The following is a 17,767-nucleotide window of genomic DNA, read 5'->3' on the forward strand; positions in this document are numbered from 1 at the left end:
GGAACCACATATTATAAATACAAAATGACCTTTTATCCCTTTTAGAATTGAAATTACTAAAAATCCCTTAAAATTCAAGGAAGCGGGATACATCCAAATAGCACGGGATACATAAGTCCTGATACATCATATTTTGCATCTGCTGCTATTAATTAGGAGTAATTACCATGATTTTTGTTATTTGTAACTGAAATCACGTAATTAATGCTATACAACTTGTGTAACTGATTAGTAAATTCAAATTTTAAATCAAATGATCTTCATAAATCAAAATTATTCTTGTAAAAGTTGATCTGCATACTAAGAAATAAAAAAAAAAGGTTTGAAGATAAATATCTCAATTCTGCTGCGGCATTCTGGAATTTGGGTAAGTGATGTTAATTATGAAGGTTACAAAGTTCATGGTATTGTTGTTGGCCATTCCATTTCATTTGTGAATCTGAAAACGTTGATTTTATCAGAGCTTGAGATCGACACTGTTACAAAGGATATTGAAATACGATACATTGTCGAGGCAAGCTCATGTCCATTGAAAATCAAAAACGACATGGGTGTGAAACTTTATTTCGAAGTTAAAAAGAATGCATCTGGAATCGGCATGTATCCGCTTTGTATTGATACAACTGATAAAATTTTATAAATAACTAGATTCAACAGTGGTGCGTTTTCAATGTAACAGTAATGCTATATGAGTTTGTTTGTGTATGTGAAGTATCATATACATGCATATTATTGAAAATATGTTATATGTTACATGTAGATTGTCTTTTTAGTTATTCAAGTGTACAAAAAAATTGACTTGTTCAATTGTTTACTATATGATTCGTGTATACAGCCTTATGAGTTATAAATTTGATATATTATATTCAACAGTGTTGGGTTTCAATGTAACAGTAATTAAAGATGAGTTTATTTATGTATATTATGTATCAGATACATTCATGTGATTGAAAATATATTATATTTTTCGTGTATACTCCCTTATGAGTTATTCTAGTGTCCCAAAACTTGACTTGTTCAAATGTGTACTACATGTTTCGTGTGTACTGCCTTATGAACTATAATTTTGATGTATTACATTCTAGTGGTGCTTTGCACTGTAATATTAATCTGTGATTAGTTTGTTTATGTATATGATGTATCATATACATTCGTATAATTCAAGTTGCTAAATATGTAACTGCAATATTTGTACATGTATGTATTATAACTTATGTATCATATACATCATTTTTATAAAGTGAAAAATACTTAAAACTCAAACAATAATGTATCATACACATTAGATCTTAAGTGTCATATACTTCATTTTGTAAATTAACTGTCAAAAATATTTAAACTAAAACAATAAAATTTTGTACCTTAACGTTATAAAGCAACAACTGTGTCTAAAATAATAACTTGAAAACACATAACATTAATAACTAACAAACTATTGTAATACCAATAAGCTTTTAAAAAAACACAAAAGATAATTGTCTTCAACACAAAACAACATAAAAACTTGTTCATCCTGTCTCAGCTAATTACTAATCTATGTTAACAATGTCATCTTCAGTTGGTGTTGTGAATTACCATCTCCAGATTTACACTCTTCCATAATATTTGTAAACTCACACGATGAAGAGAAAGAAGGAGACTAAAAATGTTTGCCCTTAAAAAACTTAGAAAATCTGGTTAGAAAGAAGGAGATTCCTACAAAATATCAAATAGATATGGCTGCAAATTTGTACTTGAATTCAAATTTTGTTAAACTGCAAACGTGGAATGGGGAATTAAAATTAGACAATTATACACCTAAAACGTAGGGAAATAAAAAAGGAATAAAAAATAATATGGTAAATTTTAATTGGGGCTGTTAATGGGGAAGTGGGTAGCTTGAAAATAGGATTTTGTTTTAGTAAAGTAAAACTTGCCAATTGGGTGAAAAAAGGGTGGAAAATCCTTATGTATCTTTCATATTTTTTTTAATTGGGGGGAATAAGGGATTTTTGAAATTTTTATAATAAGTAGGGATAAATGGTTATTAAGATAATTAAAGGAGTGTAGTTAAGTAATTTTTCCAATAATTATTGACCTTAAATCTCTAAAGGAAACGGATATAACCAGATTAAAAGCCCATTGAACAAACTGCCCCCTATAATACCTTCTTATTTATCAAGCAGGCATGTTGACCTGATGTTTATTCCCTCTTGTAAGATAGTTGAATAGAATAACATAATTGATTAATCAAATTGGTAATACTCAAAATATATTATGGTTTTTTTTTCTAATCAGGCGTGGAGGTTGACATAAATTCAGTCTAAATTTAAATCACATAGTGTAGGTTTCATTCAGAGGTGACACTATCAATAGAATGTTCTCCATATACTATCCAAGGTCTCGAGTTCGAGACCTTTAATTAAGAGTAAAACAGTTCCTTCACTACACCGCAACTCATATTGATGAATATATTTATATCCACACATGCATATTATACAATTAAAAATAAATAAAAAAATTATCTTCCTTTCCAACTTGAGCATATAAGAAAGATAAACAAGGAATCAGATAGGCCCATACTGAAATTATCTTCCTTTCCAACTTGGGCATATATTATATATATGTAAGAAAGATAAAAGGAATCAAATAGGCCCCTTGTATAAAGTAATAATAATTCTCAACTAGCTTATATTTTTAAATAAAAAATAAATAAGAAGTAGTATGTATAATATTGAACCTTCCAACATTTGTTCTCTTAAAATCCCATTTGATCCATGTGAGATAATATCTAAGAGAAAAAAAATCAACTAATTTTTTTAAAATGTATATTTTTATATTAAAAAAAAAATATTTTTCTTTATATCAGATCTACCAAAAAATACCCTCTTAGACTCCAAGCAGACATTTATTGACATCTTGTAAGATAATTGAATAGAATAATATAAATTAATTAGTCATCATTGTATCAAATTGCTAAGTCAATTAAGAACATCTACATTCACACATGAATATTGCAATAGAAAAAAAAACCATCATTTCAAACTTGCAAGTTGCACATAGGAAAGATAGGAATAATGTGAACACTAATTATATGATAGGCCCCCTTTATAAAATAAAATAATGATTTATACAACTTGTATCATTCTCCAAACTATATTATATTTCAAATAGAGAGTATGCATTGAACCTTACAATATTTAATCTCTTATATATAAGCTTATTTGATCCAAAGGGAGATAATAGCTAACAAGAAACAAAAGATGGCTGAGTTCATTGAAGATACAAAGAACAAGAATGAAGATCCATCCATAAGCATTGTTTCTGATGGAAAATCTTCTAATGGTAAGGGTTGAATATGTCGAAAATATCAAAATATTACATTTTTTTTGTAATTTTAAATATGTCATGTTGTAACGGTATTTTCTAATGGCCGAGTTCAATTTATTTTTTATTTTTTTCAATTTTCACACTATTGTGTTGTTTAGCATTGAAATGATTGAAATTATATTGAAGTATTTGAAATTATATTGAAATATATGATCATTTCATGCGTTGTTTTTGTCTTATTTTATAGTTATGTCATATTAGTTTCTATTAAATGTTGGAAAACGTATTATCATTTTAGCCTTTAGGTTTGAGAAAATACTACAATTCTTTTCATTTAATAAAGTGAAAAACTCTCCATATAGAACTTTTAAAAATATTTTATTGCACTATTTCCCCAACTTCTAGTTGGCCCATGATCTTTCACGTGAGTATTATCTAAAAGTTTTGAATCGTTAATGATAACACATCATTATATATATTTAATTACATCTTCAATATAATATTTTCTTGAAATAATTTAAATACATATGTGTGTTCAATTTCTCATTCAATAAAGTGAAAAAACTCTTCTGTAAGATTGATCGAACTTCTTTAAATCTTTTTTTTTTCATACTTTTAATATATATGTGTTCAATTTTTTTCAGAACCATCAAAAGTTGACCAAGTAGTAGAAACACAAGCAGAAAATAGTACACAAAATCAAGAAAAAGAAAATATTATTGCTCAACAAGGTCAAGAAGTAGATAAATCTAAAGAAAATTCTCAAAAACAAGAACAAGAACAAGAACAAGAACAAACCGAAGAAGAAGAAGAGGAGGAGGAAAATGCTAATGAAGAGGACAGAGCAAATTTTTCAACACGTCCAGGAAAAAGATCAGCTCCTAAACCTAAGACTGGTTGAGATTAATTATTTCAATATTGTGATAATTATTTCAACAAGCCTAGCTATTTTTTCTAGGGTTTTATTTTGGTTTGTTCTTCTCATTTTTAATATTGTAATGTGTAAGGAATATTCTTCTTGTTTCTTTGTTTGTTTTTCTCTTCCTTTTTTTTTTTTATAAATATGGTAATGATTAATATATTTTTTTGAAAAAATGTCATAAGAAATAATTAAATTCTTTAGTCTAAGATTAGAAGTTTAAAATTTTTTATTTTCTCTGTCCCTTTTTACTTGTCAAATTTTGATTTGGTACATTTATTAATAAAAAACAGTGATTTCGATATAGTAAGTTTAGTATTTATCATTTTACCTCCATTAATTGATAGCATTTTAAAGATATCTGTTTGCAAGGTAATAAATTGATAGATGATCTCGATTTTTTTTATTAAATTCGACCCAAAATCGACGGATTTAGTGAAACAGGCAAACTTTGATTTACTTCAATTTGGTTTGCCAATTTTTTTTATAAAGTTGTTTGATTGAATTTTACATATCGAGTTTTTATATAAATTTACTAGTCAAATTTTGCATTTAAAAAAGAGTTGAAATTACTATTTGAAATTTGAACTTTGTAGTTGAAGTTAAATTTTTTGTGCTGATTTCACAAACAACTGCTTATTAGAAATCAAAATATGAAATTGGGATCTTATATCATAATAGCCAAACACCTATTTAATTAGAGTGTGTTCTATTAAGGAAAACAATTCCATAAAAAAAAATTTCAAGTGATTTCATGTACGATTGATAAAAATTTGAAAATATTTTTTCTAGGAATCACAAGTATCTTAAATAAGACGAAGATGATTTTTCTTAGAAAAAAAAGAGGAAACAAATTGTCATCATCTACCCCACCAGATCGTGCGAGCACCCACTATATCACCTAAATAGTAGAACGACCCTCATATCCCAAAAATTAAAATAAGCGGAAAATGTAACGAAAAACGAAATAAATATAACACTATGATTTATATATAAACTCCTTGGACACACTACTAATTAAACTATCAGGTAATTTAAACATCTCTCATGGATCTAGTCTAAACAGGTACGAGAGCTACTAAGAGTATAACTGGATAATAAAACAAAAGACACAACTCCCACTATGCAGAAGAAATAATAGAAGCTGCTGGAAATTTCTTCCTGTTCACCTAATAAAACATCACCAATCCTGTATCTAAACTATGTCAAATGACATAGCAAGAGTAGTATCAGTAGAAACACATGTACTGGTAGGCATCATCAGTCAATCCGACACCCACCGCATAACATAAGTAATCAAGTAATAAGATTATATGAAATTGACCACTCGCTTCTCCACCTTTACCCTTTTTCTTAGAACCTAAATTCTCTAGTTACTAACCGCCTTCTCAATCAGCTTACTCTCCCAGTTCATGATCATAGCCTAAAACATGCTAACACCTCATTGAACCACAAATTTCACCCATGAGCACTTCAATTAACCGCTCATCACTCACTCTTACCTCCTTGGCACCTTTCTCAATCATGGTCACATACTACACCCCACAAATTCCTTACCACTAACCTCAATCTTTTTTCCACCTACACACTCTTCCCCACAAACGTTACATCTACTTCTCTTCCGTAATTACAACACCCAACAACCCAGAGTTCTTCTAACACAACCAAACATAACCCATCACAACATATAATTCCTAAGTGCAACATATATGATTCCACACAATCATAACATCAATTGCAGAAATAGAACATATACAATAACCTCGATATGAAGAACAATAATGTATTTCACAATTCTCAATTTTAACAATTATGTCAAGTAGTTGGTCGAACTCAAACCCAAACTGTTATATTGTCGAAACGTGGCAATTTGATTTCATATTTATGCTGAAACGTGACAATTTAATCCAATATTATGTCGGAACGTGTCAATTCGATTCAAATTATGCCAGAACGTGGCAATCTAATTCAAATGATGCCGAAAAGTTACAACAGATCCAAGTTAGTTATGCCGGAACGTGACAATTGATCCCAAAGACACACCACAATCAATATTACAAGTATACCATCAAGATCATACATTAACGTCATCAATTCTAGCAAGTATCGTTCATATATCTCATTTACAACAAGTGTGATCAATATTATAACATTCATACATATACAAGTATCATAATGAAGCAAGAACATGCATATATCACACAAACATATCACAATCATCACCTACGTTGGTTACGTTCTCGTCTCATACCTCATGCAAAACCCTAATTCCACCATACTCAGCCCTAATTCATCGTCTGAGGCTTCTTTTTAAGGTTTAAAATCTTAAATCATTCTGTGCACGAAGGTCTACGCATAATCCTACACTTGATTTACATATATTATGCAGTGAACACAAATTTAAACTACTCAATTCATAAAACCTAGCCTACCTGGGCGCCAAGCAGTTGCACGGAGTTATTGGCTTCAATTCCTATTTTTCGGGCTTCGTCACGGTGAATTTGGCCAAGAATCCGTAAGATCTCTCCATTCCCTAGCTAGAAATCTCCTTCTCCTTCATTCTCAAGCTTAGAGCAGTCTTTTGGAGGTTTCTAGAGTGTTTTACGACTTATTTAGGTATTTTAGAAAGATGTTGTCTCGCCTATCCCGCTCTGGTGTTGCCGCCCCAGCGGCCCCTTGTCTGTTGTGGCGAGATAATGGCCCCGAATTTCCCAAAGTTTTTTTCCTCCCAGATAATGATAGTTCGAGTCGTTACACAAGTTTTATAAGTGATTTATTATATTTGATTATGTCTTCATCCTTCAATACACCTTATTTTCGCTGGCGTTTGGTTACAAATTTTTTAAAAAAAATTGACAAGTCACTTTGGGTGAAGTAATTATAATGCGTTTGGTTATAAATTTTGATAAAAATATTTTTTAAAAAATATGATTTATACTTATAAAGTTCTTATAAAAACTATTAGAATATATACTTATAAATTTGTATTGTCTCCTTTTATAATGAAAATATTTCGTGAGAAAGCATAACAACAAACATAATTGATATAAATTTACAAAAATAGAGGAAGAAAACAAAAGAAAAGTATCATTGACATTTGTATAAAAAGAATTAATTTTAATTGAAAGTGACTTCACCTCTATCCAAGTAATCTCCATCCCCTCCACCCCAAACCCCTAACCAATAATAATTTTTTTTAATTATATATAAAATATTTTTAATTATATATTGAACCCAAGTAAATAAATAAGAAATTAACTTATTTTTTAAAATATTTTTCATAAACAAAATACTTTTAGCAGTTTCTAAAACACCGTAGAATACCTTCTTATACGCCAAACGGGACATGTTGACGTGACGTGTGTTTATTCCCTCTTGTAATATAGTTTGAAATATAAAATATGTCAAATTGTAAACTAACAGTACTCAAGAATATGTCTACGTTCATACATGAATTTTATACAATTTAAAATATAAAAATCATCTTCAATTCCAACTTGTACATAAATAGGCCCCTTGTATATATAAAAAAATAATAAATATTATTCCCTTCATTCCATTTTATTAGATACTTTTTTGAATTACAAGATTTAAATAAATTTAATTTTTATCGTATTTTTTTATAAATCTTTTAAATATTTTGAATTATCAATTATTTACTTATAGTACTTTTTATGTAATTTACACATAAATAAATTTTATTTTTAAAAAATTAAAAATTTCGCACGCAAATTTCTGATCAAACTTAAACAGTTTGACTTTTGAAAAACGAATAGTATAATATAAATTGAGACATTGAGAATAATGATTTACGAACTAACAACTTGTAACGTTCTCAACTAGATTATAATTTAAATAAAAAGTATAGTATTTAATATTGAACCTTTCAACATTATTCTATTATAAATCCCATTTGATCCATGAGAGATAATTTAGCTAAGGAAAAGGAATAAAAATGGCTAATTTCTTCATAGATATAAAGAAGATTGAAGATTTGTTTGTATACATTGTTTCTTGTGGAAAATCTTCTAAAGGTAACATCACTTAGAGATAATACACTTTTATTCGTTTAATTATTACGTTTTTTAACATACTTTTTTTTTGAAATAATAAAATGATTGTGATGTACCAAAAAAATGTAGAAGGAGAAGAGAATGATGGAGGAAGAGCAAATGTTTCAAGACCTCCAGGCCAAAGACCAGCTCCTAGGCCTCAGACTGGTCGATAATAATTAATGTTAGTGATTATTATTTCAAAAAACTTTGTTGTTTTATGATAAAAAATAATTAATGTTATGATATTTTTTAAGATTGTAATTCTTAATCTGTTTTAAAAAGAACAATTAAATTGTGCAACATTTATTTGTACAATTACACCCATATATATGTAATATATACCTTTTTATCAATTTGTAGTCTATGTGTGACTTGTTTATACACGTATATACAATTACATACTCTCATATGGTTCTCAAGGTCTGTTTTAATAAAAGGTAATTATTCAACCTTAATTTTAATGCTTAATATCTTCTTTAAGGTAGTGAGAGTTGAATATTGTCTTAGCATGAATCGAGATCATAAGTTGTATAAACATCATGCATGTAATGAGATTATGGCTTAATCATCGCACGTCTCGGGGGTATGGAGAAAATTTTGTTGCAAACGTCATCTTTCGAATGAGCTTTTCAAAGCGTGATCCGAATTTAATAAGAGCTCTAATATGAATTCTGGACAACAAATGAAAAACAAAAAAATAATAATAATAATAATAATTCATAAATCATACTATGGAATTTAAGCTCAAATTATAGTGAGTCCCAAATATAATTCATAAAACATTATGTAAAGTCTTGACTTAAATCATATAGGTTTTTCTTTTATAAGCAAGTTCCTTCAAAGAAATCATAAGAAATCATCTTTGAAAGAAACATCGTAGAGCTGTTAATATGGGCTAGCACACTCCTTCCAGGCTAATCCATAATTTTATTATTTAATGGATCAGGTCGGGTTAGTTATTTTTTGTGTGGGCCAGAAAATGGCCGGTCCAATTGTTTTGAGTTTGAACATTCTTTAATGTTTAATTTTAATATTATATTATATATTAGAAAAATGAGAGAAATCTCACATTTAAGTTCACTTATTATCATTATCCCCTATTAGTTTTACAAATTCCCAAAATTTCTCATTTTTACACATCCAATTAATGTATTCGCACATCAAATTAATGTATCTCGTGCATCAAATTAATGTATCTCGCGCATCAGAGAATCTTGTATAAAATGTGCATCAGATTAGTGTATCATGTATACAATGTAATGTATCTTGCTTAATGATTAATATATTTCTTGCATCAGATTAATATATCAACGTTATATTATTATATCAGTTTGAAGGATTTCTGTAATTATAAACTTATAAGGCACAAATGGTAATTTTGCTTTAAAAGTATGTGATTTTTTTCCTTTGCCCTTATATTTTTTAGTTATTTATATTGGCCCACAGACCGACCTACCTATATTTCTCTAGCACCACAAATAAATAGACTTATTCAGGTTGGGCCAAATTTTTTTTTCTTGAATTGACTCCAAAAATCTTAACTTAACCCTACTAAATACCAGATTAGACTAGGTCAGTCCAATGGGCCTAGCCTATATTGACGTCTCTAAAATATCATAAATGTTTTATAAGTAATGCATACTTTTCATCCATAAACATATAGCCCATGAAAATCAAATGATTGTGAATACAAACGAATAACTCATAGGAGTTGATGAGTTCAAATTAAATATACATCAACGAGCAAAATTGAATTCATAGTTTAGTGGTACAAAATCAAATCGAAAAAAAATTGACTAGTGGTTTGGTTTGACTTGGTTTAATATTTTTTTTAAGAAAAACTGATTATATTTGGGTGGTTTGATTTTACTAAAAAAACTCAATCTGACATTATATATATAATTTTAAGTTTTTATTTTATACATAAAAGTATTTAATCTAATATAATTTTTAAATATTTCTTATATTTTTTCTTAGTTTTTATCATTCAATATATTATTTCAAGTTTGAAACATAGAATTCTAAATGGTTCAATACAGGTTATAATCCATAGATGTTAATAATTATAATAAAGTTTAAATCAAAATCAAATTAATAATAATGCAAAAAAAATAAAATTAATTCAACACTAAGAATGACAATAATATTTGTTAAGATCATGTATTTAACATTCTGTTAAATTAGTTAATCCTTCAGTTAGTTAGTTAGTTTGTTATTTTTCAGTTAGTTAGATTCTTATTCTGTTACAACTTAGCTGTATAAATGTACAAAGATCAACTCAATGAAAGTTAGTTTTTCATTCTGCAAAACACAGTTTTCACTTCTGTTCTTCTTCTTCAGAAACTGTTCTTCTCCTCCAGAAATTCAGAGCTCCTCCCATGGAGTTCTTATGAGATACTGATCATTTCTACATGGTATCGGAGCCTTGGGTTCTTCTTCTGTGTTGATTCTCTTCTTCTTCAAATCTCATTTTTTTGTTGATTCCTCGATCAGTCATCAATCTGATATTTCCATTTTTTTTAGATCTCAGTTGTTCTTTTTCTTGCTGGTTATTGATTCATGGCGATTGGTACAGATCAACCAACTTTGACTGCTGAAACTCAACAACCACAGATTCATGATTCCAATAATGCTCTCTATGTGCATCCTTCAGAAAATGCTGGATCATCAATCACTCCAGTCGTGTTTGATGGTGTTGGATATCGTTCATGGCGACGGGAAATTCTCAAAGCACTTTCGGTGAAAAATAAAACAGGATTCATCAATGGCAAGATTAAGAAACCAGCTCCTACTTCGCCTATGTATGATCAATGGGGGCGCTGTGACAATATGGTAACCTCCTAGATTCTTAATTCTCTGTCAAAGGATCTAGCTGATAGCCTACAATATGTAAATAATGCAAAAGAGTTATCGGATGAATTAGAAGATCGATATGACTAAGCAAATGGTGCGAAATTGTATCAAATTCAATAGGAACTTAGTAGTCTTGCTCAAGGGAACCTTGATGTTACAGGTTATTACACCAACATCAAGAGGTTATGGGAGGAATTAGCTACTTTAGATACCACACGGTGCACTTGTTTATGTACTTGTGGGGGTAAGAATAAGCTGCACAAGGCAGAACAAAATTGTGCGAGGAAGCATTTTGATGATGAATCCTCTACCCACCATGGCACAGACTTTCTCCATCTTAGTTCAGGAAGAAAAAACAAAGGGAAATCAATCCACATTCTCGAGTTCATCTGGATTTCACATCACTGAGTGCATCTACACAGTAGCTCAGGTTCTAGGCAATCTAATGCAGGCAACAACACTAACACTTTCAGAACAAGTTTTGTTCCAAGTAGAAGAGGGGGTAAAGGTGTGTACAGGCAAAATAATCCTACCAACAATTCATCTTCTGATTACTATACAGGTTCATCTAGTAATTCAGGAAATTCATTCAGAACATATCCATCAAATTACAATAAGTCAAATTTGTTTTGTGACTAATGTAAGAAATCAAGCCACATTGAGGAAAAATGTTATATGTTACATGGTTTTCCTCAAGATTTCAAGTTTACTAAAAGGAGAAATTCAGAATCTGCAGCAAATGTTCATGGTAATTCAGGAAGTACAGCCTCTGAGAAGTATGAAGAACAAGGGAACAATTTGACTCATAGATTTACATATGATCAGTATAATCAGTTGCTTAGTTTGTTGGGAAACATTCATGTTCATGGAGTAGCCATAAGTGATGGACAAAAGAATTCTGCAGATGGATTTACACATGAACAAGGAGTTGTGAACCTTGCAGGTATCTTAGCTTGTCATTCCTCTATAACTGATTTTGGTAAAATGTCGTGTAAATGTGTTGTATCACCTGCTGCCTCATGGATTATAGACTCAGGAGCCATAAACCACATGACATATAATAAAGACTTACTTACTAAAATCAGACCCTTGGCCTATCCATTCTTAGTTACACTACCAAAAGGATATAAAATGAAAGTGACTGAAATTGGTGATGCCTATCTAAATTCAACATTGACTCTATATCAAGTGCTATTTGTACCTAGTTTTAAATTCAATTTAATTTCTGTTCAGTGTCTGACTTCACAACTCAAAGCTATCATTAGTTTCACCAATTCATCATGTATTATCCAGGGCCCTTCTCTAAAGAGCCCTCTGGAGATTGGTAGTGCAAAGGATGGCCTATACTTCACTTGTTCAAGGTGTCCAAACTGCAGGAATTCATTTGGTTCTTCCTCACTTGCTTCAGTTCCATCTTCTTCTGCTTCATATCCTGTATCACGTAAGCCTTTCACTTGTATTTCTTCTGTAAAATCTCTTCATGAAAATAATAAAGACATTTGTTGGACTCCACAACAATCTGTTAGTAATTTGTGTCCTGTTAGTTTTCACAAATCATGTATGTCTCATGGAAATGTGGATCATTTGTGGCATGCAAGACTAGGCCATGTACCTTTTGGAAAAATGAAGGCTATCTCTACTATTTCTGTTTCCTTTGCCCCAAAAAAACTTTTACTTGCATTATTTGTCCAATGGCAAGACAAGCAAGAATTCCTTTTCCTACCAAAAAGACAATACAATCCACAAGAGATTTTTAATTACTTCACATTGATTTGTGGGGACCATATAATACACCAACACATACAAATCAAAAATACTTCTTAACCATGGTTGATGATTTTAGTAGATCAACATGGACTCAATTGCTCAGTTGCAAAAGCAATTCACTAGAAACCATAAAAGCCTTGATTTGCCTAATAGAAAACCAATTCAAAACCACAGTAAAATCCATCAGAACTGATAATGGTTTAGAATTCACAAATAAAGAAACCTCTGATTTTCTCCAGAATAAAGGAATCATTCATCAAAGAACCTGTCCTTACACACCACAACAAAATGGTGTTGTAGAAAGAAAACATAAGTATCTGCTTGAAACTGCCAGAGCTTTGTTATACCACTCAAAACTTCCTTTACAATATTGGGGGGAATGTGTCCTTACTGCAACATACTTGATCAATAGACTTCCTTCCATAATCTTAAACAACAAAACACCTTTTGAAATATTGTATGACAAGCAACCATCATACTCACATCTCAGGTCATTTGGATGTTTATGTTTTTCCATCCTCAAAACACATAAAGGCAAGTTTGAACCAAGATCAACCCCTCACATCTTCATTGGATATCCTTTCAACACAAAAAGTTACAAGGTTCTGGACTTGGAGTCTAAAAAGATACACATTTCTAGAGATGTCACATTTCATGAGAATATATTTCCTTTTGCTGGTGTGTTTCCTGATTCTAAACTCACTTCTGTCTTGAAAAATCTGAGAAATAATTTTACATTGTTGAATATGTTGGATAAGGATATCACCAAGGAAGTCACTAACACTGATTATTCTGTTTCTTCACCATTTGTACTTGATAATATTGTTGGAGATAACATTCAAACCCCTATTGTTTCACTAACAAACATGCACACTGAACCAACCACTACCCAAAGTGTTTCTGCTCCTACAATACCAACTGAAACACAAAATGAACCAGTTCTTAGGAGATCAACTAGGACACACACTGTTCCAAAATATCTAAGTGAATATGCCTACAAATTGCCTTCATCATATTCATGCCTTTCAACCCATACTCTACACACCAGTCATCATAATTCTAACCATATTTCCCTCACCTCTTTTTGCCTGGATAGTCAGCAACTAATGAAACAAATTTCTCATAACATTGAACCATTTTCTTATGAGGAGGCATCCTTGGATCCTGCATGGCAAGCAGCCATGACATCAGAATTTAAAGCCTTATATGATAATAACACTTGGGATTTAGTATCACTACCTGCAGGAAAGAAACCAATAGGTTGCAGGTGGGTTTACAAGATCAAGCACAGAGCTGATGGTACAGTGGAGAGGTTTAAAGCAAGATTAGTTGTCAAAAGTTATACACAACAAGTAGGTGTTGATTATAATGAAACTTTCTCACCTGTGGTAAAGATGACCACTGTAAGGACCTTAATTGGTTTGGCTGTCAAGAAAGGTTGGAATTTATTTCAACTAGATGTTAACAATGCCTTTCTTCATGGTGATCTACATTAAGAGGTCTATATGCAACTACCACAAGGCCTTCTAGTTGATGATAGAAGAATGGTATGTAAGTTGAGAAAGTCTCTATATGGATTAAAACAGGCCAGCAGACAGTGGTATGAAAAATTAGCCACAACACTCTGCTCAAGAGGATATTCACACTCTGACAGTGACTATTCTCTCTTCCATAGAAAAGTTGGAATATTTGTAGTTTTTGTAGCTATATATATTGATGACATTATTTTGATAGGAACAGACTTGGCAGAAATTGAGTCTTTAAAGGCACATCTACATGATCAGTTCAAGATAAAATATTTGGGAAAATTGCATTATTTTCTAAGCCTAGAAATTCTATACAAGGACAATGGTGGTTTAATTTCTCAGAAGAAGTTTGCTACTGATTTAATCAAGGAGTTTGGTTGCTCAAACTATAGCACAACATCATCACCACTTGATCCCTCTGTGAAATTGAGTTCAATTGAAGGAACACTACTTACTGATCCAACTTATTATAGAAAGTTGGTAGGAAAACTGAATTTTCTTACAAATACAAGAATGGACATCACATATAGTGTTCAACATCTCAGCCAATTTTTGCAGGCACCTAGAGAACCACATCTTAAGGCAGCCTTTCATGTATTGAGATACTTGAAGAATGACTTGAACCAAGGGATTTTCATGACCAAACATGCAGATTGTACAATTACTGCATATTGTGACTCTGACTTGGCAGCATGTTCTGATTCTAGGAAATCTGTAAGTGGATATATAGTGTTTCAAGGGGATAGTCCTATCGGTTGGAAATCAAAGAAACAGACAACAATATATTTGTCATCAGCGGAAGCAGAATACAGAGCAATCAGGAAGGTAGTTGGAGAATTGGTTTGGTTGGAAAGGTTATTGGATGGGCTAACTGAGTCTTGTAAGTTACCTATCTCAGTTTTCTGTGATAGCCAGGCAACAATCCATATAGCAAAGAACCCAATATTCCATGAACGCACCAAACACATTGAGGTTGATTGTCATTTCGTGAGAAGCAAATTGCAAGAAGGGCTCATTACTCTTCATCATGTCTCCACTTCAGAACAAATGGCTGATATTCTAACCAAAGCTTTGAATGAACCTAGTCATTCTAATATCTTGCGCAAGTTGTCAGTAACTACATCACTGCCAACTTGAGGGGGGGTGTTAAGATCATGTATTTAACATTCTGTTAAATTAGTTAATCCTTCAGTTAGTTTGTTATTTTTCAGTTAGTTAGATTCTTATTCTGTTACAACTTAGCTGTATAAATGTACAAAGATCAGCTCAATGAAAGTTGGTTTTTCATTCTGCAAAACACAGTTTTCACTTCTGTTCTTCTTCTTTAGAAACTGTTCTTCTTCTCCAGAAATTCAGAGCTCCTCCCATGGAGTTCTTATGAGATACTGATCATTTCTACAATATTGAATTTTGTTATTTAGTTTTACCTTAGTAATTTAGACAATTAAAATAAATAATTTAATTTTAATTTTCTTAATATTTAGTCATGTAACTAATACTTATTAAACTTATTTTAGCACGATTTAGTACTTTTAAATTATGATCGTTTCCATTATAACTTGTTAATTTTCAATATTTGTTTTATGCGATTTCTTTTTTTTTTTTGGTTGGATTAGTGTCATTAATCATATCATATTTTGTGTTATTTTCTTAAGAAAAACCTTAGATAGTTTTTTTTGGTAGGACTAAAGAAATATTTGAAGTACAAGAAAATTATATGTTTGTATGAATACTTTACTAAAAAAATCCAAAAATCTAAAAAACCCAAAGTTGAAAGACCCCAATTTTATTGGTTTAGTTTAATTTATAAATTCAAAAATTCAATACAAATAATTTGATTTAATATTTTTTAAAAAATGGAATTAACTCGACCATATACACCCCTAAAGTCTAGTCCTCACTCACTCACCAATAAATTAATAAATAAAAAAACATGATTTTTTCCCTACATAACTTCATAGTTCGAGGGGGAAATTTTATTGACATAGAAAATGAATTGTGGGGAGAGGAATATAGATGCTCACACATATAGAATTTAGGGAAAAAACTTATCCGCACATGTATCTTAAATCACTGCAATTAATTGAAATGCTAGCATTAAAAAAAAATTAAAAAATAGGACAAACAAATTAAAATGAGAAAGTAATATTTTTAGGTACTAAAAACACACACAAAAAAAAAAGTTTTTTGTAAAAATTTTATTTTATTTTATAGGACAAACAAATTAAAACGAGAAAATAATATTTTTAGGTACTAAACACAACAAAAAAAAAAGAAAATTTTTTTTTCTAAAAAAGTATTTTATTTTATATATTAAAAAAAAAGAGACATTTTCCTTGGTATCAAGTCTACCCAAAACATGTTGACATCTAAGATAGTTGACTAGACCTACAATCCAACATAAATTAGTCAAAATTGTATCAAATTGTTTGTGGAGAACTTCTACGTTCACACATGAATATGGTACAATTAAAAACCTAAACATTACCCTCATTTCAAACTTGTACATATATAGGAAATATAGAAAGACTCGTGTGAATGCTAATTATATTTCTCCAACTATATATTATATTTTAAGGAACAAGTATGTATTGAACCTTTCAACATTTATGATCTAAAATTAAGGGAGATAATAGCTAAGGGGAAAAAGCAAGATGGCCATTTTCCTGTAAGATACGAAGAATCAAGATATATTCAAAAACCTTGCTTCTAATGGTAAGAGTGAGTAATTAAAAACTATCATCCTATCTACATATATATACTCATTTCATCATATCATTGTCCTTGATATCAATTGTTGGGCTAAAATAACGTAACATTTAATATATTATTTATATTTGGTGTGATATATATAGTGGCGGATTCAGAATTTTCATTTAGAGGGTTTAAATAATAAAAGTATAAACGTGTAAATAAGTCTTTCGGAATGGGACCCTTGAATTTTTTTGGGTTTAAAACCACAGTTTTAGCGCGTAGATTCGAACTAGGGGCGTCCAGCTTAATATTCTGGGGTCTTGCCACTGAACCATCTATTTCTATTTGTTATTGAAGGGGTTCAAAATATATGAATCTACAGGAATACGGAAAATTTATCTTATATATATCTTATATTTTTTTGCCGAGGGATGGACCCTACATGGGTCCGCCCTATACAAGATCAAGAAAATATAAGTACTCCCTCTATTTTACAAAGAATGATCTGGTTTGACTTGGTACGGAGTTTAAAAATATAAAGAATTTTTTTGAATTTTTATGGTCCTAAATTATAGTTAGATCAAATGTACAAATTGTTCTTTGATCTTGTGGCCTTAAACATGTCACGTGGAAAGTTAAAATTA

At 30.4% G+C, this 17,767-nt stretch overlaps 1 protein-coding gene and 1 long non-coding RNA gene across 2 annotated transcripts; both read left to right on the forward strand.

The window, feature by feature from the left end:
* The first annotated feature begins 3,049 nt into the window (after nucleotides 1-3,049).
* On the forward strand, nucleotides 3,050-4,538 carry LOC101253883 (vascular-related unknown protein 2). Its single transcript, XM_004236676.5, has 2 exons — nucleotides 3,050-3,324; nucleotides 3,954-4,538. The coding sequence occupies exons 1-2, from the start codon at nucleotides 3,243-3,245 to the stop codon at nucleotides 4,208-4,210; spliced, it is 339 nt and encodes a 112-aa protein (XP_004236724.2). The 5' UTR covers nucleotides 3,050-3,242; the 3' UTR covers nucleotides 4,211-4,538.
* Nucleotides 4,539-8,127: 3,589 nt separating this feature from the next.
* LOC138347877 (uncharacterized) lies at nucleotides 8,128-8,636 on the forward strand. Its single transcript, XR_011220443.1, has 2 exons — nucleotides 8,128-8,262; nucleotides 8,371-8,636. It is a non-coding gene; the product is annotated as an uncharacterized lncRNA (long non-coding RNA).
* Nucleotides 8,637-17,767: the final 9,131 nt, after the last annotated feature.

This window comes from Solanum lycopersicum, chromosome 4 (genome assembly GCF_036512215.1).
Source record: "Solanum lycopersicum chromosome 4, SLM_r2.1".
NCBI lineage: Eukaryota > Viridiplantae > Streptophyta > Magnoliopsida > Solanales > Solanaceae > Solanum > Solanum lycopersicum.